Here is a 27,462-nt window from a genome sequence, read left to right on the forward strand (position 1 = left end):
GGCGGGGATGGAACTCATGCGGAAGTGGCTTAAGCTTCTCAGTGCAGTGCTTTAACCCGCTGCGCCACCAGGGAGGGCCTATTACTATATTTTTTATTATTGAGAAGGATCCTATGAATATGTCACAATTTATCTATTGGACTTTTGACACTTCAGTTGTTCACAATTTGGTACTATTAATAATAAAGTCGCCTAAAACCATCATGCAAAAGTCACTGTACAGGTATTTAATTTGGGTAAATGCATAATAAAACTTTGAATCCCATGACAAGAATATATTGTGAGATAATGCAAAACTGACATTCAAAGTATTTGTACCATTTTATAGTCAATAAGCTTTCCATCATTATAAAAAATAAGCATTTTTATTATTTAAATACTTGGTTATTGTAGTGTAGATGTAGTAATGTGACATTATGACTTTATATAAAGCCTAGTGTTGTTGACTATCTTTGCATGTGCCTTTTGGTCATTCACAATTGTTCTGTTATGAAATGTTTTTATTAAAAATCTTTATAATTTAATTTGTTGTCAATTTTCACTGGACTATTACATGCTATTGTTGATTTACTGATAAGGGTGTAATAGACATGTGTGTATGTTTATCTGTATAGGCATAACATATATATGTGTGTGTGCATATCTTTCAGATAGAAATCTCCTGTCAGATATCGCAGATATTTGTACTACAAATATTTTCTGTAATTTACCTTTTCTTTTTTACAATATTGAATTAACTTCTCCTGAGGCAGGGGGAAAAGAAAGCAAAAAAAAAAAGACCTGTTAAAATGAATAGACAAAGGGTATTAGACTTGAAATCTGAGGCACTTATTTTAATCCCCATCTATGTGAATTTGGTGAATGATTTACAAACTTTTACAAACTTTGAGCTTCAATTCCATCAACCACAGCAAAGATCTTAAATCTTAATGTGAAGGTAGCAGGTATATGAAGGCATCATGCATTTTTCAAGAATCATGCAAACACACAGCACTGGGACTGCTGGCCCCTACTCCTGAGCCCACAGAATATCTTGGTAAACTATCACCATATTTTTTCCAGGAGACACTGAATAGCCTCATAAAAGGAAAGTTTATTAAAATTTTCTCGAAGACTACCCAGGAGACCTACCCAGTTTATTGTTATTTTGGCTTTGTTTTTCTTTCTGTCCTCCACCAAACCATCCATGCCCATATCCAATCTGTCTCCCTTACCCATCCCCTCACCCTTTTCCCTATTCCTTGTGGAAATCATTATCTTCTTTTTGGTGAGTTCAAAATTTTATCCCTTCTATTGATTGTTTAATTGTTTTGGAGGTAGTTATATTCCACAGATGAGTGAAACCAATCCAAATCTGTCTTTCACTTTTTGACTGATTTCAATGAATATAATCACTTCAAAGTCCATCCATTTTGTCCCAAATGCCACCATTTTGCCTTTTTTCACAGCTGTGTACAAAAGGTCCATACACACACACACAAACACACACGGACCTTTTTGTATTAGATTGTTTTCATATTATTTGGAGAAATACCTAATAGCAGTATCACTGGGTCATACAGAATTTTGACTTTTATTTTCCTGGAGAATCTCCACACTGTTTTTGACAGAGGCTATACCAGCTTACACGCCTACCAACAGTGGACAAGGGTTCCTTTTTCACTACAACCTTGCCAACATTTGTAAATTCTATTCTTTTTTATATGGAGTGAGATGGTAATCTCAGTGTGGTTTTACTTTGCACTTCTCTTATAATAAATTAATGTTGAACATTTTGTCATATACCTGTAGGCAATTCTGAATGTCTTCTTTAGAAACGTGTCTGCTGAGGTTGTCCATTTTTTAGTTGGTTTAATTGGTCATTTGTTTATTTGTTGTTAGATTATGTCAGTCTTTTCATATTCTTAACAGTATATTTCAAAGAATAGAGGTTTTTAATGGTGGGGGATGTTCAATTAATTATTTGTATGTATTGTTCTTGCTTTTTATTTTTATCAAAGAATACTGTCTACCCTGAAGTTGTGACAGTTTTATTATACTCTTTTCTAGAGTACAATTTTAATGTTAATGTTAATATACATTATAATATAAAGCAAGAAAAAATATGTGAGGCATGAAAGACTGGTTGAATTCACTATTTTTCTACATGGATATCCAGTTACTTCAACACAATTTGTTTAAAAATGTTATCCTTTCTACATCAAATTACCCTACCAACTTCCTGATATTCAGTTGAACATATATGAGTGGCTATATCAGCATTTTTTATTCGGTTCCATTGATCAATAAGTCTAGTCCAATAACACAATACTTTGATTATTATAGCTTTATAATTAGTCCTGAAAAACTGTCATCTAAATTGCTTTTTCAAGTGTTTGAGCTTTTTTCTTGTATATTTTCATGTAAACCTTAGAATGAGTTTGTTGGTATCTCCAATAACCTTTTGGCTTTTAATTGGAGTCCAAATCAATTCATAGCTCATTTTGGGGGAAATGATATCCAACAACCTTGATTCTTTAAATCATAAAAGTAACCTCTCTCAATATAATCTTACACACAATTTGTTAAATATACCTCTAGGTACTTTATATTTTTGATGCTATATTAAGGGGTATATTTAAAATTCTGATGGTTAGTATTTTTTTAAAAAAGCTGATTTTGTAGATTAGCAATGTATCCTTGACCTTGCTAAATTCATTTATTAATTCTAGAAACTTTTTTGACTCCTACATTAGTTTTTATGTACATAATTGCATTGTGTACAAAAAAAAGATCATTTAATGATTTTCTTTTCATTGGTTATTCCCATTATTTTATATAACATGTTTTATCTATCTATTGTAGATATAATTTTTATAAATATGTTATATATTACATTTTATTTTATATAATATAGCTGATAGGGCCAGTAAAACTTCATTTAAGGTTCTGGTCATGAATTTAATGTGAGGTCAATAGCATGGCTGTATAAGGTATAAGCTATCTGGGTATAAGATCAGAGTTGTTGGTAGAGCGCAGAATATAAACAGCACCGGATTTGGCCAGATGAGGACAGAAGGGGAAAAGCCAAGGAATTAGGCATATATGCAAAGAAATGGTTATAATTATTGATCATGGGATCTAAAATTAAAAGAGGAATAAGAGGAATTGAAGTTGTGGAGGCATTGTGGTTTCTGTCTACCAACAAGCTCTAAGTAATGACCATGGCAGTAATGCTGAAGCCAGCTGGAGGGCAGTATCATTGGAGGAGAGGAAATGAAGGAACCAAAAGAACTGGGTATTTAAAGGATCACATATGCAGTTACTGAAATGACCAACTACTGTACTAGGAGAACAATGTGCAAAAGGACAATGGACTAGAGAGTAAGATCCCTCTGATTTGACATCAGAGGAACTGACTTAATTGTCAGTGTTTTTGGTGGTATTATCTATTAGAAGGTGAACAAAAAGCACTTTTGAGGGGAGTCAATGACAAAAGAGTTAAACATACTTCTGAAATTTGGTGTGAGAGGATGATGACATCATGGAGGAATAATTTTGAAAAAACATTTAAAATAAGGTACTTCTGATAAAACGTGATTATTGATTCCTTTTGTCATTTAAAATTATGTCATACTTAAAAATTTTAAAACTGTTATAGTTAAAATTAGCATATTTAAATTAACATTTTAAAATTCTTACTTATCAGAGGTATTAAAGAGGTAAGATTACTAAGCAGATATATACTCATACCAAGTTTCATTGAAAGGTTCTTTAGACATATGCTGAATATAATTTCCAAATTATGGCTCAGATACCTTTCAGTAGCTTTATAAGAAAAAAACAAACATAAAATGGCATAATACAGACTGAATTTCTCAGTGGATGATGATGGTCCATATAATTAAACACCTCTGACACAGACACTCTGTAAATATGGCTAAAGTTTAGCCATATTTAAAGCAACAGAATAACAAAATCTCAACATAAATACAGCTCTAAGAAAATTCCCCATTATTACTAACAGACATTACCTTAGTGTTGCTGTCAGGAAAAACAAATCCACTGACTTTATCTTACCCCAAACTTCTGAAAGGACCTTTAGTATACTGGACACTACACCAGAGGATAGGAATGCAATGGTGACTGAAATGTGGTTCTCACCCTAGGCAGGTCATAGTTTAATGAGCAAAACAGATCAGGAAAGTGGGTGTAAGGAAAAGAGTATGGAAAATGAAAAGTGCATTCTAGGCAGAAGAGAACACAAAGCAAGAAAGAAAGCAAGAAAAATGTGTGTATACTTGAGCATGTGTATGAGTGAGAGTGAGTGAAAAGGTAGACAAAGAATAGGGAGGAAAAGGGTGAAATTAAGAGGTCAAGGATGACTTTATGTTTTTGTGTTTTTATTTACTGGGTGAAAGGCAGTCTAAACACAAAGGAAATTAAACATTTGCAAGCAAATATGAAGTTAAGGGATGAGCTAAGGATTTTCGATTCACTGCATTTTTGAGGTATCCACCAGTGTCTTAAGCCTAAGGAGACAAGCTCAAACCTATCATAATAAAAACGGTATTAAAAGCATGAGCAAGGTATGCAAAATGATAGTCTCTGTGTCAAATGCTGCCTCTGAATATATTTTATTTGACTTGTATGGACTTGTCAAAATTTTATTTATTTTGTTTCATTTAAAGATCATGAGTTTTCATTTAAAAATCCTGACCTCCCTGGTGGCGCAGCAGGTTAAAGCACAGCACTAAGAAGCTAAAGCCACTTTTGCATGAGTTCGATTCCCACCTGCCCCGGAGGTGACCTCATGGCGCAGGAGACCTCTCCTGACCCACCCGCTGCTCCCCTCAGCAGTGTACTTCACCAATCTGCCTGTTCTGCACCCCACTCTGTCCCTGGTGAATCCTCTCACCCTCTGCATCTCTGGCCTGTACCCCAGTTCTGTATGAATAAATAAATCTTAAAAAAAAAAAGATTCTGCAATGTTTTATAGTAGTTTTTTTAGCTCAATATATATAAAATCTGAAATTTTAAAAATTCCTTTATATGTGATTATGTAAATCAACATCAAATTAATATTTTAAATGACATTTATACTAGCTTTGAAAAAAATGGCACATCTTGTCTGAGCTATTAAATTCAGACACATTCGATCAACAAAATCAATTTGGATACAATCAGGTTTTTACCCATGAGGTGTGTTTTTTCGGGCAGTGACCCAAATTCACATTGAAGTGCATTCAACGAGGTGATATTTTGTATGAACAGTTACACTGTTAAAATCAAAGTGACATCTAATTTTTATGAAAACAATTTGGACAGTCCCTAGAATCTATCCACTTCTGAAAATAAAGACTTTTTATATCAATATATACCTTTAGTATTTACGCTGGAGTCTGATAGAGCCAAGGAAATAGACTTCTCTTTAGCTAGTTATTTAAACCATCCCAGGATAGCTCCAAGTTTTTATATTATTTTTGTGAAAATTAATCTCTCTATATTAAAAAGTAACTTACAAAGTACTTGTCATGTAAAATAAAAAATACAACATTGAGAAATTCTGAAATAACAAAAATTATGGATATGATCTATGCTGTAATAATTTCTATTTTTTAAATCTATAAATCCAGAGCATTATGGTGATATTATAAAATTTTAATTGTTAGACAAATTCCTCAGCCATATAATATGAAATAGTAGGCAATATTATAGTCAAGGAACATTAAATGCAACATCAAAGCAGGTGAGGTTTCTAAGTACAATTTATAGTTTTCATCCTTGACTCCTCACTATATTATTCAGCATCCTGACCACAGAAAAGGATCTAATAAGTGTAGCATAGAATATATGAGTATAAAACACTGAATTAGAAGCTGAGGGAAAAGAAATAAGGATCCTATCACCAAAAACAAAACAAACAAAAAAAAATGAAGATACTAAAACAATATCACAATGACAGTATAAAAAAAAGGTATGATAAGAACCAAACATTCTAGGACTCTGAACAGGGGTTGTGATAAGATATGTATTTAGGTATTAACAGTATTTGTTAGAATAGGAAAAGATCATAGTAACACTAGGACCTCATTTTATTTTCTTTAAACTTCTTTTTTATTGTGATAAGGTTGGTTTATATCATTTTTTGTATTTTGGAAGTAGAGGATCCGCACGTCACCCTCATGTATTGTCACCATAGTGCACTCACCACCAAAGCAACCACAGGGTACAGGATTTGCCCCCAAGGTTAATCAGGCAGTCTGAATTTAGAGACTTTGCTTTTAGAGAAATTAAGCAATACATACCAAGCGTTTCACCAGACATCTAACATCATCAAGTGTAAGATTATCATCATCTTAGCACTGTGAAAACAAATACTCTGCCAATTAAACTGATACAGTGCTTTGTTATTAGCGCCATTCACATTGACCAGTGCCAGACCATAACGTGTTGTCACTCTACCAAGGAGAGAAAATAGTGGTTAGAAACTTTTTTAACATCTGATACTGCTATGACCTTTGTTTAGTCATATTTTATAAAAGTGGTGAAGGTAAAGGGGGAAAAAAGTTTGCGAAGCACTAAACTAACTTAGAATTTTGATTCTTCTGGATTTCTTGATAGTAACAAATGAGAAAAGAAGTAATACTGAAATATAGCTGTCACCACATGAACTGAGTTCACAGATGTAGGAAGAGGCGAGGAAAAAAGATGGTCTGTGGACCTAAAACTACTTAAGATTAATAGGCCCCTTTAAATTGGCACTGCTTATTTGGCTTGGTTTAGGGAGATTTGGAGGAGAAAACTGTAAACATAATCCATATATGTATATGTAAATTAATGGAAGGAAACAGTATACTTGTAGTGGCCTCCACATTTCCTAGAAAGTTTCTGTTAAGAGTTTTAAAGATTAACTGCTTCAGCATTATACCAAAAGAATCTGAGATACATGAGTAGAGTTGGAGGAAACCACCAAAAAATCCACAACTTAACAAAATCACATTTTGGAGAAAGCCTCTTTTTTTTTTTTTTTAAAGTCACTGAATATTGAGAAACAGTTGAATGTGTTGAGCTACCTTCTCCTTTGCAAGTTTAGATAACTTCTCTGACATGAATAAAAACCACATTAACTCCACCAGTTTATGCCTAGAGAGGAGACTACCAGCAGGTTATGGGAGCAGGGTTTGTAACTGCTAGGAGAGAGAAATGGCTCTGCTCACATCAGCAAAACTGTGACTAAGCCATCGGACCAACGCCAAGATGATCACCTCAAGGTCTTTTCCAAAGAGGGCTTCTAACAGAGCCTGCTTTTAGTCTCTCATTGAACGGAAGATAATGACCTTTGAATTCATCAGACTATCAATTTCTACTTCACATTCTGTATAAGTCTAAGGGGGAAAAGACCACTGTTACTCAGTAAACCCATATTATCCATTCGCTACCTAGACAGGAATCATAAGATTAAAATTTAGGAAAACATATATAGCCTTCAGATTAAAAAGAGCTACCTACTCTTTTCAGCTCACCCAAAGCCTACCTATAAACTATAGGATCCAATCTATTCTTACTCTTGTTCAGAGATATAAGTTTCTATTGAAGGAGTTGGGTACATGGATAACAGCTGTGAAAATGAAATCCTTTCATCTCAAAATGGAAGCAATTTCTCTTAACAAAATAGAGTGATGACATGGAAGCAACTTATAGCTACTAGAATACAGCAAGCAGCCTGTGAGTGAACAGTGCCCAAGAAACCATAGGCAATGATGTAGATTCTAAATAGCAAATGTCTGAGCCACAAAACAAAGTTCCCTTCCCCTGTGAGTCTTCTCTGGCCCTCTACTCCTAACATAGTCATATACTTAAATATTTCTGTTTTCATTTACTCCACTGTCCCTCCCTCCCTGGCTCTCTCCCTCCTTCACTTCTTTATTTGAGATAACATTGGCTTACATGATTGTTGATATTTTGGAAGTATTCGGGCCCCATCATCAGCTATCACCACAACCAAATCAATTACTGTCCCAACATTTCTATTAAGGATAATCAGCCAGCAAACTCAGTCAATCCTACGTAGGAAGCCAATAAGACTTAGTCAGCAGCCAGAATGGACAAGAGAGAATCTGCTGTCTTAGCCTGGTAAGTAAGATCTTGTATTTTAACATCAACTAAGACATGGTTTTTCCAGAACTCTATCATATATATTACCTTTTGACAGAGAATCTGTCTGGGTAATTAGCTGACACTCCGGTTTTCTTTTGGGATTAGAGTCTTAACTTGAATACTGTACTTTCAAAATGGAGTCTTGACTACACATCTTTGGTTTTATCAGCTCCTTCTCTGTCAGTGATGGGGCACTGACTTTTACTTTGTATCATTAGTTTGCTAAAGATTTATTTCAACATCAATCCTTCAGTTTGATAGAGTCATGATCCCCAGACCTATTAAAGGTGTGGCTAGACTGTGGGTATTCATTGAACTAAGTTCCCTGAAATTTACTGGTGTTGAATAACCAGCCCTCTAAGCAGGGATATTCTCCTGTGACCACCTTCCCCAACCAGACTGGGAATGCTGCTCTTCTTTATTGGTCTGTCACTGAGTTCCTAGGACAGAAAAGTCTGGGTGAGTATGACAGTATTATATATGACACTGGTACTAAGTCATACCATATGATTTCCATGATTTTTCAAAATTTTATCATTATAACTATGAGATGGGGGCTAATATCCCAATTTTACAATGAGACTGAAACTTAAAAATGATGTAGAACTTGCCCTAAGGGTTAACCAGGCAGTCTGAGTCCATAAATTCTGCTTTTTGAGAAATTAAGCAATATATACCAAGTATTTCAACAAACCTCTAACACCATCAAGTGTCAGATTACCATCAATTTAGCACTATGAAAACAAGCACAATGCCAATTAAACTGATGCAGTGCTTTCTTATCAGTGCCACTCACACTGTGGGCCCTGACCATTGCCAGACCATAAACTGTCATCAGTCTACAAGATAAAAACAGAAAATGAGAGTTTAGCAATTTACAAATTTTTTTCTAACTTTTGATATAACTATACCCTTGTTTTTCCATATTTTATAAAAATGGATCTTTACTTCAAATAGTTTGAGATGCACTAACTTATAATTCTGACTCTAGAGAATCTCTCTTTGGCAGGCATTGTTACTCATGTTCCTCTGTGTTATCACCTGATGGAAAATCAGCTCCCATGCTCTAATCCCAGACAAGGACAAGTGCTCATAAAAGTTGGACACTGATTCTTCTTCTATCTTATTAACAGACGTGTAACTATACATTCAAATATAAGAAAATTAAAAGTCAAAAGAATCATTTTGGAGTACATGAAATAATTCTCTTTGTTTCCTTGTCATTTATAAAATTTCTTGATGTTCTTTACTATCTATTTGCTCACATACGAATTGAAAATAAATTGCTTTCCCCCCTTCTAGCCTACTTTTTGTCTTTTACCTATATTTATAAAAACATTCTGGCTGATACTTTGGCTGAGTCTTCATTATCTACATAAAAGTAGTTTACAACAGCCATTACGTAAATATGCACATCTTTATAACCCAAACGATATAAACACACCAACTGAAAAGCATGTTAGAAACCCATTAACTTGAAAATTCATGAACTAAAATACTCTGATTTGTAAATATGCCCTGTTAGTTAAGTAGGCATTGATAAAAATTTAGGAGACATAGTCCCCAAACATACTGTTAATGAGTATTCTTTCCTGGTTATCAAAAACAATTGATAATTATTATGGAAAGCCTGTAAAGTATGAAAAATATAATGAAGACAAAAATCACTCATAGTTTAAAGCTCAAATGAATATATCAGTTTCTAATTTATTAGTTCACAGAATAAAATAGATTATTTTACTTGAAAAACCATTTATCAGTCTTTTGATGATTTCATTAATAGGAATCATCAAAATGTGTCCCAAAAATGATTATAGATCCCTAAGATACCTACAGGGAAGACCTGTCAGGCTTCAAATATGATATTATACCACTGCATCTATAATATGCAAGGAGCATGAACATTATATTCTAAAAATTCAGCTAAATACTTTTAGAAAATAATTTTGGCTTCTGGAAAGAATTGGGGTTCATGTCTTTATAATTCAGCTTTGAGAAGAGCAGGAAAAATGGATAAAGTGAGATTCAGGGAAAAGGTGTGAGAAGCTCAATGCAAATTCACCAAAGGGCATGCCATGCTACCAAACAGAAGGAACTGGCCTATGAGTGTACCACTGGAAGAGAATGCAGAGTGGCACCAACAGGTTGAGAGGCCTGGGCAAGCATAATTTAGTATTTTCAACATTGGAAAAACTGCAATTAAAGTCACAGGAACTAGTAACAACATAAATGTTGATAAACTGCATCATAATTTAAAAGTCATATGACCCTTTATCTAGTCCACAAGACGTTGCTGGAACATGGGTAACAAATGTTGCTTGGAGAACTGGAAAGCAAAAAAAGCTCTTATAGTTTCTCATTCTGTACATGACATAAAATCCAAATTCAAAAAATATCAGAAGAAAACTCAAGAGAAAAATCTTTATGGCTTTGGATAGATGAAGGTTTATTTGCCAAAACACAGAAAATGCTAATCACCCAGTAAGAAATGGGCAAATGTGCTGAACAGACACATCACAAATTAAGATATTTGAATGCTCAATATCTTTCATCATTAAGAAGACAGAAATAAAAGCCACAGTTCTAAAAGCAACTACAAGTATAAAATGGACTAACAAATCCAAGGAAACTAGATACAAGAGCATATTACTATATAATTCCAGAACATAAAATCCAAGAACAGAACAGACAGCTCATCTATGTAAAAGAAATCAACTGGGATTTCTTTCAAGATACAGTAGGCGGTAGTGACTGGAAAGGAGAACTTTCTATCACTGCACATATCCAGAGGGCGAGGCTTGCATCTTCCCGGATGCGCATCACCACCTCGACCCACAGCAGAGCACCAGGATCCCTTTATCTGATTTCACGGGCACCCTCCCCACTCTAATTCCACCTCTCCCTTCCCTGCTAGTAGCTTCAACATCATCTCAAAAATAAAAATAGGAGATAAATATATAAACAATACCAAAGTTCTAATTAGCGTCATCTTTAAAAAGTTTTATTGCTATAATACAGCAATAAGAAGATTTTCATTTGCTTTTTTCAAGCAAAGGAAAACTTTCCAAAGTAATGGAAAATATCATGCCTTGTCTGGAGTGCTGATTATAGGAGGGTATAGAAATTGTTAAAGTCCTCTGAACTGAGGACTAAAAGCTATGTTTTTTTTGGGTATTAATTATAAACAAATTAAGGAAATAAATATATATATAACATACACACACCTATATATACACATACACACAGTCATAATAGACATAAACTATGCATATTTCTTTATATTACATATATGCCTGTATTTAGAAATACAGTCTACAAAAAATGTTAAATGAACTAACTCCCCTTTATATAAAAACTTAATAAGCTTACTTATACTGAGTTCCTAGCATGTGTGACAAACTCTAATTTGGCTTTGTGTTAAAAATGAACATATTTTAAGCTGATTTAAATACTTCAGTACATACCATGATTAATGGAAAATACTCTTTAAATTTCCTTATGAAGGAATGATAACTAGTCATTTCTCAGATGATAATGGTTCACTGTGTTTTCAACATACAATTTAAGATATCCCAACTCTTTTTACTATGACACTATTTTTAGAAATAAAAGCATCTGTGTAATATAAACTTTCTTAATGTTTTCCTAATACCTACTTTCCACCTACATGCATGCACATTTTAAAATACCTTCCAAAAGCTTGCTAGATAACTGAGGCCCGATGGTGATGGCACCTGTCCACCAGCGGACACCAATATGAGGTGTGGCCGTGCATGATGCCACGCTGTGTGTGGACAGTTAGCACTGTCCTTGACTTCTCCACCTACACAATATTTGTCAGCAGAACTTAGGCTTCTTCAGACTAGAACATTTCCATCAAAACAGTGCTAATCATTTGCAAAACAACCACTGAATTCCAAAATATTTCTGTGGGAAAGAAATGCTTACCATCTTCTGACTAGATTGTTATGCCTGAGTCATTACATTATTTGGTGCACTTTCTCACTATGAAATTCCAGCTTATGATAGCAAATCCTCAATACCGGGTTACAGATCTTTCGAAAGTATGCATTGCTATAAATACATGTGCTTCTTTGTGATTTCAAAATTGCTATTTATTTAACAGCTACATGTTCCAGGCAGAAGAAGCTACTATTATTTTAATATATACAATTTTATCAGTATACACAATACAACCCAGAATGTTCTGATACTTCCAAATTCCATAGTTCTTCTAAATTCAATTAAAGGAAGGAAAAGTTTTCCTGATTTAAAATTCTCTGAGTCATTTCTTATCATAAATAATAATGATCTAAAATTACTATGTTTGCATGTACCTAGGATTATAATAAATGCCATGTTCCAAAGAGGGTATTACTAGAGTAATTTTCAATATCTATATAATTAGTTCACATAATATATTTAATTGCCTGTTACATTTTAGCTGGCAAGTTTCTATATTTACTAACCCCATAATTTTAAATTAGAAAATTATATTTCAACCTACTGTTTTTATTTTGACTGCATCCAAAATATATTAATTGTGGCATATATAGTCAATAAGTGGGTCATTATTTTTCCAAGGTGTGTAAAATACATACATAGTGATGCCAATTGCATTAAAACTTTCTGCCAAACAGGGAAACAATTAAAAGTGTGTTAACTGTAAAATCAGGATCACATTAATTTTAATAAAAAGTAAAGATTTACCTTTTTTTAACTTCAGACATGCAGTCATATGAATGGTAACCTAATGCTGACTGTATAAAATATGAACTTAGCAAAGGTTTCACAGCTGGTTTTGATCAGCTTCCTTTGTTTAACATTAAAAGTTAACTTCCAGAAGACACATACAAGCTACACATCCTACAGGTAATGATTACCAGATGGAGATGTTTTTCCTGTTACTTTGTCTGATATCTTAAAGAATATCAGACATATTAAGAAAGAAAAAAAACAATTCGGGCAGAAATTCTGATGTGTTCTGTAGTACAAATAAGCTCTTTCTGACTTAAACAGACCAGCAAAGTAAAGACTCGTTAGCATCAAAATGACTTTGTAAACTTATGATAGACTAAGTTTATATTCAGCATATATGACAAAACACTTTTACATATTAAATCAACACTTTTAGGTGCTATCTCCTTTTTCCTGACAAAACAATTGTCACAAGTTACTGAGTATCACTAATGACTTTTTATTCACCATCAGTTTAGAATAAAAAGTTTGCTATCTCACCATTATACATGTTATCCTATGTCTTCTAACCACCCAACCTATTATAAAAACCCTGGGAACCAAGATGGCCAGTATCCCATCAGGGCTATTAAGAATAGTCTCTCTGGCCCAGACTATCTATGTATTGGTATTAGGCTACCCCTAAAAACAGTAACTGAGATATAAACTAAAATCCTTTAAAGGTTCTCAGTGTCTAGTACATATGGTCTGGTAGTTTTAAAATTGTATTTCCTTTTTTTTTTTAAACTACTTGTTTTTCTCAAATTGCTCTCCTACCTAACTCCGTTATTATGTCCAACATCTATGAGATCACCTATCATTAATTCCTAGCCTGGCACATGTTATTTCCTTCACGAGGCTTTCCCTAATTCTTAGAGGGAGAACTAGTTTCTCCTCCACTGAACCACTATAACATCCCATACATACTACTTTTTCAATAGAGTTTTGTTCATTTCAGAATTTATCACATTAACTGCTGGACTAGAAATCTTCTTGGTGAGGCTGACAGTTTATATTTAACACCAGGTGTACATTTTTGCTTTTGGCAAATACATAATAAATATTCAAAATATAAAATCAACTGCTGGGTTTCTGCAGAGCCAAGTGCAATGATATTATGAGAAAAGCTAATTTTTTTACATTAATATAATCAAATGACATACGATGAGAAAAATAACAGAAATGTAAAAAGCTAGATTATATGTAGTTCAAAAAAAGCCTATTTTTCAATATATCTTTCTGAAACTTCAACAAATTAAAGAATGTGTATTTGTAAGTTAAAAAGAATGCATAGAAACAATATTGAGACGTCTTATATTATTAATTTTTTTTAATGTTTTACTTAACTGGGAATTTTTAAATTGTATTAGTGGGTGAAAACCTTGAGGAATTCCTAAAAGATAAAAAAATTAAACAGAATTAGATAAATGGAATACTGATTAGGGAAAAAAAAATCTGAGCACAAGAGCGTACTCTTCAGGAGGTAAGAACAATTCCTGGGAGGTTATAAACTCAAAGAGGATAAAACAAAAGGGACCTTTGGAGTAATAGTCTGAATGGAGGGACAGATGTGACTTATCAAGAAAAAAAGTTAGGATTTTCTTTAGTAGAGCTGAAATGAATTCAATGGAAGGTAGATTTCATGGAGGGCAAAGGTGGGAGGACAGCTCCATTCAGAGCCTGTGTCCCACCTAGACCCTTATTAATTCCCTGCTTAGTTTCAAGACAACTACTTCCAAATTATGAATGGGCTTGTCACAGGTATAACCTTAGAAAATCAGACCACTTCATGTGTGTGCAGCACCTCTAAAACTAAACCTGGATATGAGGGCTGAGGTTCACCACAGAGAACCTTCATCTGGAAACTAGGTTTGCAAAGAGTAACAGAGTATACAAATAACCACTATTTCCCACATGACACATGGTGAAGGTGGATAAGTCAACACTTGAAACTGGTGGCCCAGGTTATTAAAAAGATATTTATCAAGATTTTGTATAGAACATATTTTATGTAAGAGATTAATTCATAAGTTAAATACAAAGACATATAATGTGTGGTGATTGGTACAGATTTATTTTCAAAACTACACCTCTTCTGTTGTTCTACAGAATAAAAGAAATGTTTAAAATATACAAAATATGTAAATATATTTCCTATATTACATTTTCTGAGTGATAAAGCTGAGGTAAATGCCAGCCAAGTTAAAAGATTAATTAGAACAGAAAGGTTTATGAAAGAATGAGGCAAAAAATGAACTTTGCTACAACTGATTAAATATGCTTAATTAGATATTAAAGAGACTATTAAAAATTATTGAAATAGAAGAAACATACCACCAGCAGTATTACGCAATTAAAATTATTTAACAATCTCAGTAAAATGTTAAGACTTCAGAGGAATACAGAAGGAAAAAATGCAATGAAAACAAAGATGACAAGCTGGTTCTTTGAAAAAGAGCAACAGAACCATTAAAACTCTAACCAGGCTAATAAGAAGGAGGAAGGAGGGAGGAGGGGGAAAGGACAGAGGACAGAATTACACATACCTAAGAAGGAGGAAACATCACTATAGATTCCATGGGTATCAAAAAAGTGATAATGACATACTAAGAACAAAACTATGTTAACATACTTGGTAACATAGAAAAAATGAACCAATTCCTTGAAAGATAATATCTGCCAAAACTCAAAACAAGAAAAACCAGAAAAACTGAATGGCAATATCTATATTTTTAAAAAAATTGTATCATATAATCAAAAACCTCAAGACCAAAAGCAAACAAAGTCCAAATGGGGTCACTGGTGTATTCTATCAAACAGTTTTGGAAGACATTATATCAATACTCCACAATCTCTTTCAAAAGATATAAGCAAACAGACTTTCTATCTCATTCTATGATGCCAGCAATATCTTAATACTAAAACCAGACAATGACATTACAAGAAAATTGTAATTTCATGAACATAGGTGCAAGAATTTCCCCCCCCCAAACAATAGTAAATTTACTCCAACAATGTACAAAAAGTTATTATATACCATTGTGTATGAAAAGTCATACACCATGACTAAGTGGAATTTATCCCAGGTATTCAAGATTGGTTTAATATTAAAAAATCAATTTATGTAATCCATTCCACCAAGAGACTAAAGAAGAAAAATCAGTGATCTTAAAAACAGATGCAAAGTAATCATGTTACAAAACTAACACCCATTCACGGTTTAAAAACTCTCAGTAAATTTAGAGTCCAGGAGGAGTTTCCTCCACTTGATAAAGAATAACTACGCAGCCCTGTGATTAGCATCTATTTAAAGGTGAGAAATTAGAAGCTTCCCATCAATTTCTGGAAAAAGTAAGAATGTACCCTCTCCATATTCCTTTTCAACATGATTCTGGGCATATTTACAGATGCATTAGGATAAGAAAAATAAGTAAAATGGATATATGTCAGGAAAGAAGAAGTAAAAGAGCTATTGTTTATAGATGACATATCTATGTTAAAAAGTCCTATTATTTTCTGAACATTAAAAAATGGATTCTATAGTTTACATGGAGAAAAAGAATAAACTAATACAATATTAAGGTGAAGAATGTCAGAGGATTGATACTACATGACTTCATGACATAATGTAAAGCTTCAATAATCAAGGAAGTGTAGTACTGACAAAATGATGCTGCAACTAGATGACTTTTTAGATTCATCCCTAAAGGCATAATCACGAGTAAAATAATTATAATTTATAATCTGAATTTCATTGAACTAGGGCTATAAAATATTTTTTTTTCTTGGCCCTCCCTGGTGGCTCAGCGGGTTAAAGCACAGCACTGAGAAGCTAAAGCCACTTCCACATGAGTTCGATCCCCGCCTTCCCCGGAGGTGACCACATGGCACGGCAGACCTCTCCTGACCCGCCCGCTGCTCCCCTCAGCAGTGTACTTCGCTGATCTGCCTGCTCTGTTCCCCACTCTGTACCTGGTGAATCCTCTCATCCTCCGCATCTCTGCCTGTATCCCAGTTCTGTATGAATAAATACATAAATCTTTAAAAAATATATTTTTTCTTTTTCTTTTTTATTCATAAGTACAGATGTCAATTAAACTTACTGTGGTAATCATTTTATAGCATATGAGCCAAATCATTATGCTATGCATCTCACAGACTGTGCTGATGTCAATTACTTCTCAAAACTGGAATAGAAAAAAGAAGAGAACTTTACTATAACTGGTTAAATAGGATTAGAAATAATTATATATTGATAGAGAGACTATTAACAATTATTGAAACAGAAGAATCACACTGCCAGTAATAATTTGGAATTTAAAAAATATGGAACAAAACATGATGTCAGTTAATGCAGGCACTCAGAGGAATGTAAGTACAAGTGTCCCAAATCCTGCGGAGGAGGGTGAGGGGGTGGGGGGGTATGGGGGTAGAGGTTGAACAGAACAGAAGAGTCTCACCTTACAGAGAAAAGAGAGGAAAGCATTTTGATGGAAGCAATTGCTGGTATTTTGTTTTTACATAATAGTAAAAAAAAAAAAACTAATGGTGAATGCTAACACAGGAGAAAGGTAACTGTTAGGGAAAATATAAGTATAGAAAAACTCAGAAACTAACATGCAAAAAAGAGAGAGAGAGAAAGAGAGATAACAAACAGTGACATGATAAAGTTAACAAGTAAGGGAAAACAAACAAACAAACAAAAAACCCACAAAATTAATAATCACAAAGTAAAATACAAGAAAAAAACAGAATCAAACTCTGAAAGTGAATCCTCTCATTAAACATCATACTGTTATATTTACTTTAAAAATAAATGTACTGCTACTTAAAATAAATAGTTTTAAAAGAGGTGACTAAAGATTTATCTGGAAATTGATAGACAGCAAATGAAGATACTTAACAGGATACTACTGTATAGTAATATGTCAAAACATGGAGATGAAAGTTACTACTATGTATACTCACAGAAGACAAGCTAAATCTTTAATATAAAATTTTGTAAGTTCAAGAGCTTAATAAAAAATGTAATTTAAGGTCGAAATTTTCAGTACATCTTTTTCAGAGTAGGCCAGATTGACCAGAGTAAATTTATAGATGGAATATTATAATTTATACACTTACATGTATTTTATGTGTTATGTAAGTGCACACACATGTCTGGTCAATTCTTATATCCCTTGAAGGAAGAACCATAATTTTTTTTTTCGTGCCCTCAAAAATCAAATAAAAATTGACCATATATTTGGCTACATATATACACATATAATTTGAATAAATTTAAAAAATACAAAATGTAATGAGTATATTCTTTGTTCACACTGTAAAATTAGAAATGAAAATAATTATAAAAGTACTCAAAATACTTAGCAGAATTTCTATTGAGAAAAGAAATTAAACTCTTTACTTACAGTTATATATTAGCAAATGATCCAGGAAGTTACAGGTCAAAGTTAAAACAGTAATTAAGCGAAAATGAAAGGCCATGAATCTAGCACTGGTAAAAGAAGAAATAATGAACTTAGTCCTAATCTTAAGAAATTACAGAACAAGAAAAATAAAATAAATCAGGAAGAGGGACTTGGGTAAAAAAAAACTAATCGAAGAGAACGCGCGGGGGGCGGGGGGGAACAATGTAGAACTAATAAAGCAATCCAGTTCGCTTAGAACACCAGTAAAACTGTTAAATTCCCTTGGAAACTAATTGAGAAATATAGGAAGAGAGTAAATATAGACAAGATAAGTAAATATAGACTGTGCCACAAGGGTAAAGGAAAATATTTCTTTAAACTTTCAAAATCCTAATACTGAAGTTTGATTATAATGTATTTTTGATAAATCTCTCACTATTAGAAACTCAGAAAGAAGCAAATTCCAATAATCATGGTATCTTTAGTTACTGGATCTTCTCTGAATTGAAATTATCTGCTCTCAGGAACTGAACAGATTTGTACAGCAAGAGAGAGAGAATCCTGTGCTAAGTGGAAACCTATGGCTACCATATTAGTCAAGATTAGCTTTAAATGCACATCAGAGAATAATAAAAAATAACAGTATTATAAATAAATGGAGGTTTTTTTTCTTATGCAAAAATATTTAAAAATCTTAAACCAGATACTGAGTAGACTAAAGAATCTTTCCTCACATCTCCAACTCGTAGTAATACTGGACTACAAAGGATGCTGGGAAATGGAATCTTTTTGGAGGGCAGCACTGTATACAATCAGGAATTCATTTTCTAGGGAAGAAAATGAGAAAAGATGAATAGCTAAGTAAGTAGCAACTGCTGCCACTGCAACAATTTTGAAAATATTAAAAAAAAGTCTTCTGTGAGAAACATAAATTATAAAATTTAACCTCAAAAGTAGAAATCCTGACTTTTTATGTCTTCCTAAATTTTTGTTCAAATATCATAATCTTTGAAGTAATAATTTTATTCCTCTCTTTCCTTATCTAGCATTATTTTCTTCAAAATAGCTAACATCAACTGATATTTTTATCAACTTACTTATCATATTTGTGGCACACCAATGTATGAGGTGTATGAGGGAAAACTTTGTTAATACTTAATACTTAAAACATCGTCATCAATAAACCTGTCTGAATGAATAAAGTATGGAGCCCTCCCTGGCTTTTAATCACCATGCAACCCTTTTCTGTTAAATATTGTACCATTTGGGAGACAGAATTCACTATCATATCAGAATCCATATAATTATAAACTACTTTTAACAATGCTCTATCTTAAGAGTAGGAACATAAAATTGCAACAGTTGCAGAAATTTTTACTCTTGGGCCTGATAAAACATTGACTTAGAAATTATTCTAAAATAACTACCTGCCTCAGCAGTTTCACTCAATTTTTCAACATGGAACAGAATTGCAGGGAAAAGTCAGGTAGAATTTTCAGTCAGTTATTATATATGGATGATGCCTTTCTTAATTTTATTTGGGCTTCTCAAGATAACAAACAATTTGAATAAAGTAGAATCTTAACTAGTAAATTAAAAAACTGTAACATCTATATACTTTCATTAAATGACTGTGGGGAAATGGGTCTGAAATTTACTGAGTTTTTCCTGTAACAGTAAGGCTTAAATATTTGATTAAATATTAAGAATTCTAGAGTCAAAGAAATTATATACACTATTACTCAATATAAATGTATATTGATATTCCATATTACAAATTTCAGCCATTTTAAACTAAGGAATAGCACATATTCCATAACTGTTTATTATTCATTTCTATTGTATCTGACTAGTTTCTTTCAGACATTTATGTCAGATGTACTAGAGCTATAATTAAAGAGACTTGCCACCACGTGTCTGTAACTTGTTGAATCTTGGGTGCTAATCTCAAAAAAATTTACTCAGAAATATAGGAAAATCCAACCAAAAAAAGATGGAGCACACTAGAAATTATTTAAAATGAAGACATGATAATCAAAAAATGTTTTCTAGTTTTTCTTATCCTTTCTGTTAATGGAGCCAGTATGAAGACCTCATTTGACACCTTATATGTCTTAAAGTGGTGTTTTATCCAATAGCAGAAGAAAAATGCTTACTGAATGGATAAAAGGGTAAGTTTTTGTTTGTCTTAGAAAAAAATATTATATCAATTACAAAACAACATCATATGTAATAGAGTTCTTTAACTAAAAACACAACTACTACTGAAAAGAAATCTAATTAATTATAATTATCACATATTTAAAATGCTTAATTTTGTAGGTATGAGAAAATCATACTCTGTTCAATACTCTGAAGTTTGCAAAAATTTTGTTAGAAATGACTTGAAATTTAACATTATTATAACATGATTATGCTAATACTTAAATTCAATATTAATCTTAGCTAAAATTTTCATCACACTAATAACAGCAAGTTTTAAAACACTGAATAAAATTTCCTATAAACATAAATTCACCTGAGTCTCTGGTTTAACAACTACTTATTGCATACAGAAATTTTCTGCAATTGACATACACATTTTCACTTAACTGCAGCTAATCAGATACTAGTCGAGATCTTTAAACTTTATTACAAGAAAATTTGAAGCACATAAATTATCCTGAGGAAATCTCAGGAAACAGTAAACATAGTATCATAAGGTCAACTTTTTTTGCAAAAAGAGAAAAATAACTTAATCTTGCTTCATTCTTGGTCAGCGAGTAATATCAAACCTTCCATGCTTACATGATTAAATGTAATTTGTTACCGCTATCATCCTTGAACTAAACAAAACAATCCACTTTAAGTTGTGATTTGGGAGAATTGTATATAAAACTGGAATTTTAAGAATCTTGGTTTTAGATATTCTCTCATGTTGCTTCCACCTCTAAAATTAAATGCTTTTGAAAGTTTTGCCATATTCAAAACAACCTAAGCAGTTGATCCATCACAGTGTGTTACATGTAACTGGGAAAACTGTCACACTAGTACTGAAAGTAGGAGTTATTAATCTTTGAATAGGTGATATTAATCTGCACTCCAAAAGTTATTTGATATAATTCTATTTCTATACCTATTAATAACTAAAATTCAATATTTAAGATACCAGAAATAGTGAACACTAGGTGTCAGTGTAAGAAATGAAAAATATATTTAAAAACTTGTTTCCAATCAGGTGTATAACAAAGAAATCAAAAGCAGCTGTGACCACATTTACTTATAATTGCATAATTCAGTTAACAAGCCAATCTTTCTTTCAAACCAAAATTTCTGTTCCAAAACCATCATGAGTTTAAAATCAGATTAAACTGATTATCAGAAATTACAAGTCTTTTGTAACTTCAGGTCTATAAGGCACAGCAAAAGAATTTTATTAATTTCATTTCTTTAATACATATTTAAAGAACAATGTCAAACCCAGGCATAAAACTGCAAGTATATGTTGCACGATTTTCATTGGTAGAAAGAATTATTTTTCAAAATAATAATGCTAGATGGTTAATAAAGAATAATGAATTTTAAATTTTCCCTTGAGTGGATGTCTTTTACACAAACATTAAGATATTAGAAGTTAAAGTTCTTTAAAAGTCAATTTAGAAGTGAAGAACATCACAGAAGTCAGAATGACTGACTACTAAATTCTGGTATGCAGAGGATTTGAACACTCATACTAAAAATAGCATTTATTAACTATGCCAATATTTCAGAAAGTTTTTTTTTATAGACTCTTCAGTTTAAAGATTTTTAAAACAAAAGCTTTAAAGAGATCATTGTTATTAGCAACAACAAAAGGAAAGTTAACAACAAAATAGTGCCTCATATTTTATAAAGTAATGTATCCATGCTCATTTTAGCATAGATCTCACTGAGGGCTTAAACTTTATAGAATGAACTTTCAAACCTACCCATTTATGTGTCTCTGTTCCATTTCTCAAACTTCACATCACTCTCTACTCATTAAAATCATTCCATGTGTTTTACAAACAAGCTGGGAAAGTTTTTCATACAATAATGTGAAAATCATTCATTTTTGCAAAAGGTACAAAATTATACTTGTTAGTCATCATTCAAGTATCTTGAAATTAAAAAAACAAAATCATTTAGGGTAACATTCAAGAATCTGATGGGAGCCTGACTATGCAGGTGCAGGTGCCTCTTTCTCCGTTTCCTAATAAACCTATCCTTTTAAAATGTTTAAAAAAAATTGCTGAAGAAAAAGAAATGCCGTTAGTCAATGTTGTGTTCTTGTTTCACTTATAGTTAAATACTATTCCAAGTATAGTCATGAAATGGGAAACATGAAGTTTATGGAAAAATGTTTCTAAGCTCCAGGACGGAAACAAAGGAAATTTAGAAAATTCTTTGTAATTTCTTCTCAAGTACTGAAAGGTCATAACTCACCAGAAAGGAATAGGGAATATTCACATTTAATAAATTATCTAAAGTGATATTAAAACTTCTGAGATCTGAGAAAATCATGAATGAGAAGCAGGGCACAAGAAATGGAAGGAGAGAAATAGATCTATCTATGATGCGGAGACTGATACAGGAAAGTGGCTGCAGTAATACATACAGCATAGGATTCTTCAGTCTCTATTGGGTCTTCATTGCCTTTATCCTTGACACTGTGTTACTCCAAATGTAGATTTAAAATATGGGCTGTCATTCATTAAATTGTGTTTTCACTGATAGTGTGAATCAGTAGTAGGTCATTTATATAGATTATTTTATATAAAGCCTATAAGACAGGTAAATTCCTACAGAGGATAAACCAAGGCCCAGAAAAACTAAGAAACATACCCTAGGCTGCACAACTAGCAAGTTATAAGGCCAAGATTCAGACCCAAGAATGTTTGTATCCGATACTCTGCACTTCACCAGCATTTCCCAACTGCTGGCTCACATGTGTTTATGGGTTTTGCAAAAGTAATGATTAGTAAGGGAGATTATACCAACTTGATGCATCTAATATATTTAAAAACTCACTACTTATACCTTTTCACTCAGATAAATACTGACTGTTGTCACAGTGGGCACCTAGTGTGACTTTATTCTTGCCAATATAGGATGTAATTTACATTCATAATGCACTACGCCATACAGAGTAAATATCATTCAAAAATTGCCATCATCCCACTTAGAGCTAGTAATAATTTTTGCCTAAACACTGTAATATCCTTCTTCAGACAGATATTTCTAGAAGTGGAGGCATGAGTTTTTAATATGCTATATATGTCAGTTTGTTCTATCCATTTTCCTGATTATGCTACTTCAAAAATTTCAAAGCCCCCAGCAATATCTCGAATTACATAAAATTCTTCAGTCTGAAATTCAAAGACCTTGAAAATCTGGCCCCAAGCTTCTTTTACATCCCCTTCTCCAGTACATATTTAGGAGAAATAGTTTATACTTTAACTGGAAATCCCTATGGCTTGATCAGAGATGGTGTATTAAAAACTGATGGCTAAATTCAGTTTCCTAGAAAAAAATGGAAACCATACAATTTATCTGACATTGGCAAATAGGAAATCTACTCCTGACATCATTCAAATCCATTCTCAAAAGTAAACATAGTTTTAGTTACTGATAGCTAGTAAATGGTTTTATTATTTAAATATAAAGACTTAGCTAGAACAATGAAACAATTGGTTTTGAAATTCAAATGTAAATAAAGGATAATCTGTTTTCATTCCCTCTTTTGAGGAGTAGGCATTAGTCTTTATTACTGACATAGATAACTTCTTTCATGCTTACATTCCTTTACTAGCATACAAAGAGTAAAAGAATCAAAACACTGAATTCCAGTATTTTATTTCCATATGAGACATTACCCAATCTGACTTATATGAAAATATAGTAATTTTATTTGATACCTAAAGTAACACAAATTGCCAATTACTTAGAAACAGCTAATATTGGTGCTTTTCAATTGAAAAACAAAATTTTAAATATTGAGTTCCTAGCTAACAAAAGGCACTCAAGCAATCTTCTTATTATCATGAAATCAAATACTTGCATATATATAGAAAAAAGGAAAATATTTAGGGTTTAAGCCTGCATTGGTAACATGACTAATTAAAGTGGAGTCGTTTATGAGGAGATAAAAAGTTAATGAGAACAGATTAAAAAAAATAACTGCTTTGTTAAATATAAGAATTATGTTAGAATACCTCATGACTTTACTTGTGATACTACTAGTAAATCTTATGTAAAGTGCAGTGATCTTAACTAGAGTCTTCAAAATGCAACAACTTCATTTCTCAAGACAAAATACTAGAACTTTTCTTCTTGAAGCCTATTACCAATGCAAGCATAAATACTGTATATTTCCAGAACTTAAGTATCTTCTTTCTTATATATTTAATTACCCTGGTCAAGAGGTTTATCCTATGATATCTACTTTAATGTTAAAAATTACCAATTATACTGCAGGTATTTCTGTCGTCTCTACAAGCAGAAAAAGGAAAAAGTACCAGGTTTTTCTACAGTTACAATTTCTAACTGTAGAAAAAGTACCACCCTTTTCTAATTGTTTTAAGCCTTCCCTGTGAGTATCAATCAAGATACTGTTATATACTGCAAGGATAGTCTCTGTAACCAAAGAAATTTATTACAAGCTAAGATATTTCTAAGAAATACTATACTTTTCCTCCCACAGTGGCTCGGTATCTAAAACCTTGTGTATTTTCATTTTTTAATGAATTATTTTCTCTTAGTTCCCATATTCTCACAATTTTTTGATTTTGCTTCTCAGTACCTACCTTATTTACTAAACAACTGATTTAATCCTCATGATGATGTAGCTTAAAATTTGTTGCAAAAATGAAAAAAATTAAACTCTTATTTGAAATATGTTCTAAGCAATGAGAATAATTACTGCATTTTATTACTTAAAGTCAGATTTTTTTTAGCTGGATTAGAAATAGAATGATGCTATATTTTTTTACTGATCATAAGACATTACTTTAAAAATTAGCCTCAGCTATTATTAATTTTAATAGTTAAGTATTACAATATATTTGAAAATCAATTCACATAGAAAAATATAACTTCATAGACTTGAATGTGTTGCTAGCTATTTTATAGACTGATATAGTGAAATACAAATGCTTTTTAAAAAGAATGGTAGATAATTATATTCAATGCATAAAACACAGAATGTCAGATTTTTCTGATATTTAACTTTGAGTGAATAAAGAAATGAAAATATACAGCTATCAGAAATCATGGTTTCTGAACTTCACTAAAGATGGATATTATTGACAGCATTTCAATACCAATGTACCAAGCAATTTTGAGTTGAAACAAATCTCGGTTTAACTGTAGTAATGAGGCTCAATCTGCGGTTATTTTAAGAAAGATATGTATCTCTCTGACAAATCTGAAATTCTTGGGATCTATAAAATCAGCTTTTAATAGAAGTTTTAGCCAGAACCGAAACTTTTAGCAGAGGTTGGAAATCCAAACATGGCACAAGATCTAAGTAACTTGAACAGCACAGTTTAAGTCAAGTCACAGAATTCTAGCAGGCAAGCAGCACAAAAAGAGTAGAAAGGCAGAAAGATATTGTTTAAGTCTATACTAAGCAAATCAAGTAACATGAGACAGTATCTACAGTTTATCACATCTACAGGCAGTCTCTACTTTGAGGTTCTCTTACATTGAAGAATTGAAGAACAGTCTATCATAGAATATAGTGCATCATGAAAACAAAAGACACACTTAAAGGTGTACAAAGAACTAGAAATGCTTTCCCAATTGTTTCTTTAGCAAATGCAAATGGCATATTGGTAGCAAAAACAAATAATTATTAAAGAGATATCCTATTTAGAGTATGTCCATTTTGTGTTACAGATTAAGGAGTAAATATTTTGCAAATTACAGCATACATACACTGATTTTTTAAAAGACATTATTTCATGAGAAATGAGATGAAAATATGTGAGAGAAGATGAAATTAATGTAGAGAAAATATGATAACAATCAATCAGAAATAAATGCTTACAGAAACTACTACTTTTTTCACAATATACTCATATGAGCATAAAGTTGTGGTTTTGTTATTTTTTGAAATATAGAGAAAAAAAGCAAAGGGTCAGGAAAAAGAAGAAACTTGGAAGATGACTATAGATCTGAGGTGTACAGAAGGAAGGTGGAGAGAGCAGGGAGTCAAACCAGGGAAGGGAAAAGCACAAGGGACGATGGTGATGGATCACAGGTGCCACTGTGGTGGGAGGACTCCTGGGAGTACACCTGAGGTGAGAAACCAAATAATGTCCAAAAAGTAACAATATATTAAAATAAATAAATTTAATAAATAAAAAATACATAGAGAAAAAAGAAAGTTGTAAGCAAAAGTACAGGATAGTCATCAGTTTTGAGTGACATATAATGTTCTATTTTTTAAGCCACTCTGTAAGTATTTGTGTGACATGTATTTTCTACAAGGCAGGTGTTTTCAGTGTGTATATGCTAAATATGTGGTACTATATTTACTCAGTACTAGGATAAGACAAAACTGACCAAAATATGCCCATCATTTTTAGTGCTAGATACAACTGCTGAATCTGTGCTGAGTGAACAAGGAAAGCATTTAAAGAAAGAATCAAAGTATAGAACATAATTCTTACTAAAAACAGCTCACCTGCTAGAAGGCACTATGTTTAATCCTGATAACAATATATCAATAGAGAATAGCCACAAGTAGGCCACAGAGAAAGAAAACTAAATTCTAAGTGGCCCAAGAGAGCATATAAATTTACATTAAAAAAAAGTTAAAAAAAAGTGGTGTAAATAAACAAAAATATCAATCTTGTAGAACTGATTCCTTACACAAATTTAATACTGGAAATTTAACAAGTTAAGATGGATGCTGCATTTTTAGCAGTTTAAGAAATCTCCACACAGCTTTCCATAGTGGTTGTACTAGTTTGCATTCACAGCAGCAGTGTAGGAGAGTTCCTTTTTCTCTGCAATTCTACTTGTAGGTATATACCCAAAGGACACAAAAACAAAAATTCAAAAGGACACCTGCAATCTGATGTTTATTGCTGCTCTACTTACTATAGGGAAGATGTGAAATCAACCCAAATGCCAAAAAATATGTGATTATATCAAGAATATGTGGTATATA

General features: G+C 32.4%; 1 protein-coding gene across 3 annotated transcripts in view; it reads right to left on the minus strand.

Annotated features, from left to right (window-relative positions):
- SUPT3H (suppressor of Ty 3 homolog (S. cerevisiae)) overlaps positions 1-27,462 on the minus strand; it is a 382,176-nt gene that overhangs the window by 151,466 nt on the left and 203,248 nt on the right. The window contains exon 2 of one of the 3 annotated variants that reach the window (XM_012723800.1): positions 16,980-17,063. The exons of the other annotated variants lie outside the window; for them this stretch is intronic. Within the exon in view, the coding sequence (XP_012579254.1) occupies positions 16,980-17,027 (48 nt within the window). The 5' untranslated portion in view covers positions 17,028-17,063. The remainder of the gene's footprint in view (positions 1-16,979; positions 17,064-27,462) is intronic. 3 annotated transcript variants of the gene reach the window in all.

The sequence above is a fragment of the Condylura cristata genome, unplaced genomic scaffold (assembly GCF_000260355.1).
Source record: "Condylura cristata isolate star-nosed mole 26May11 unplaced genomic scaffold, ConCri1.0 scaffold00001, whole genome shotgun sequence".
NCBI lineage: Eukaryota > Metazoa > Chordata > Mammalia > Eulipotyphla > Talpidae > Condylura > Condylura cristata.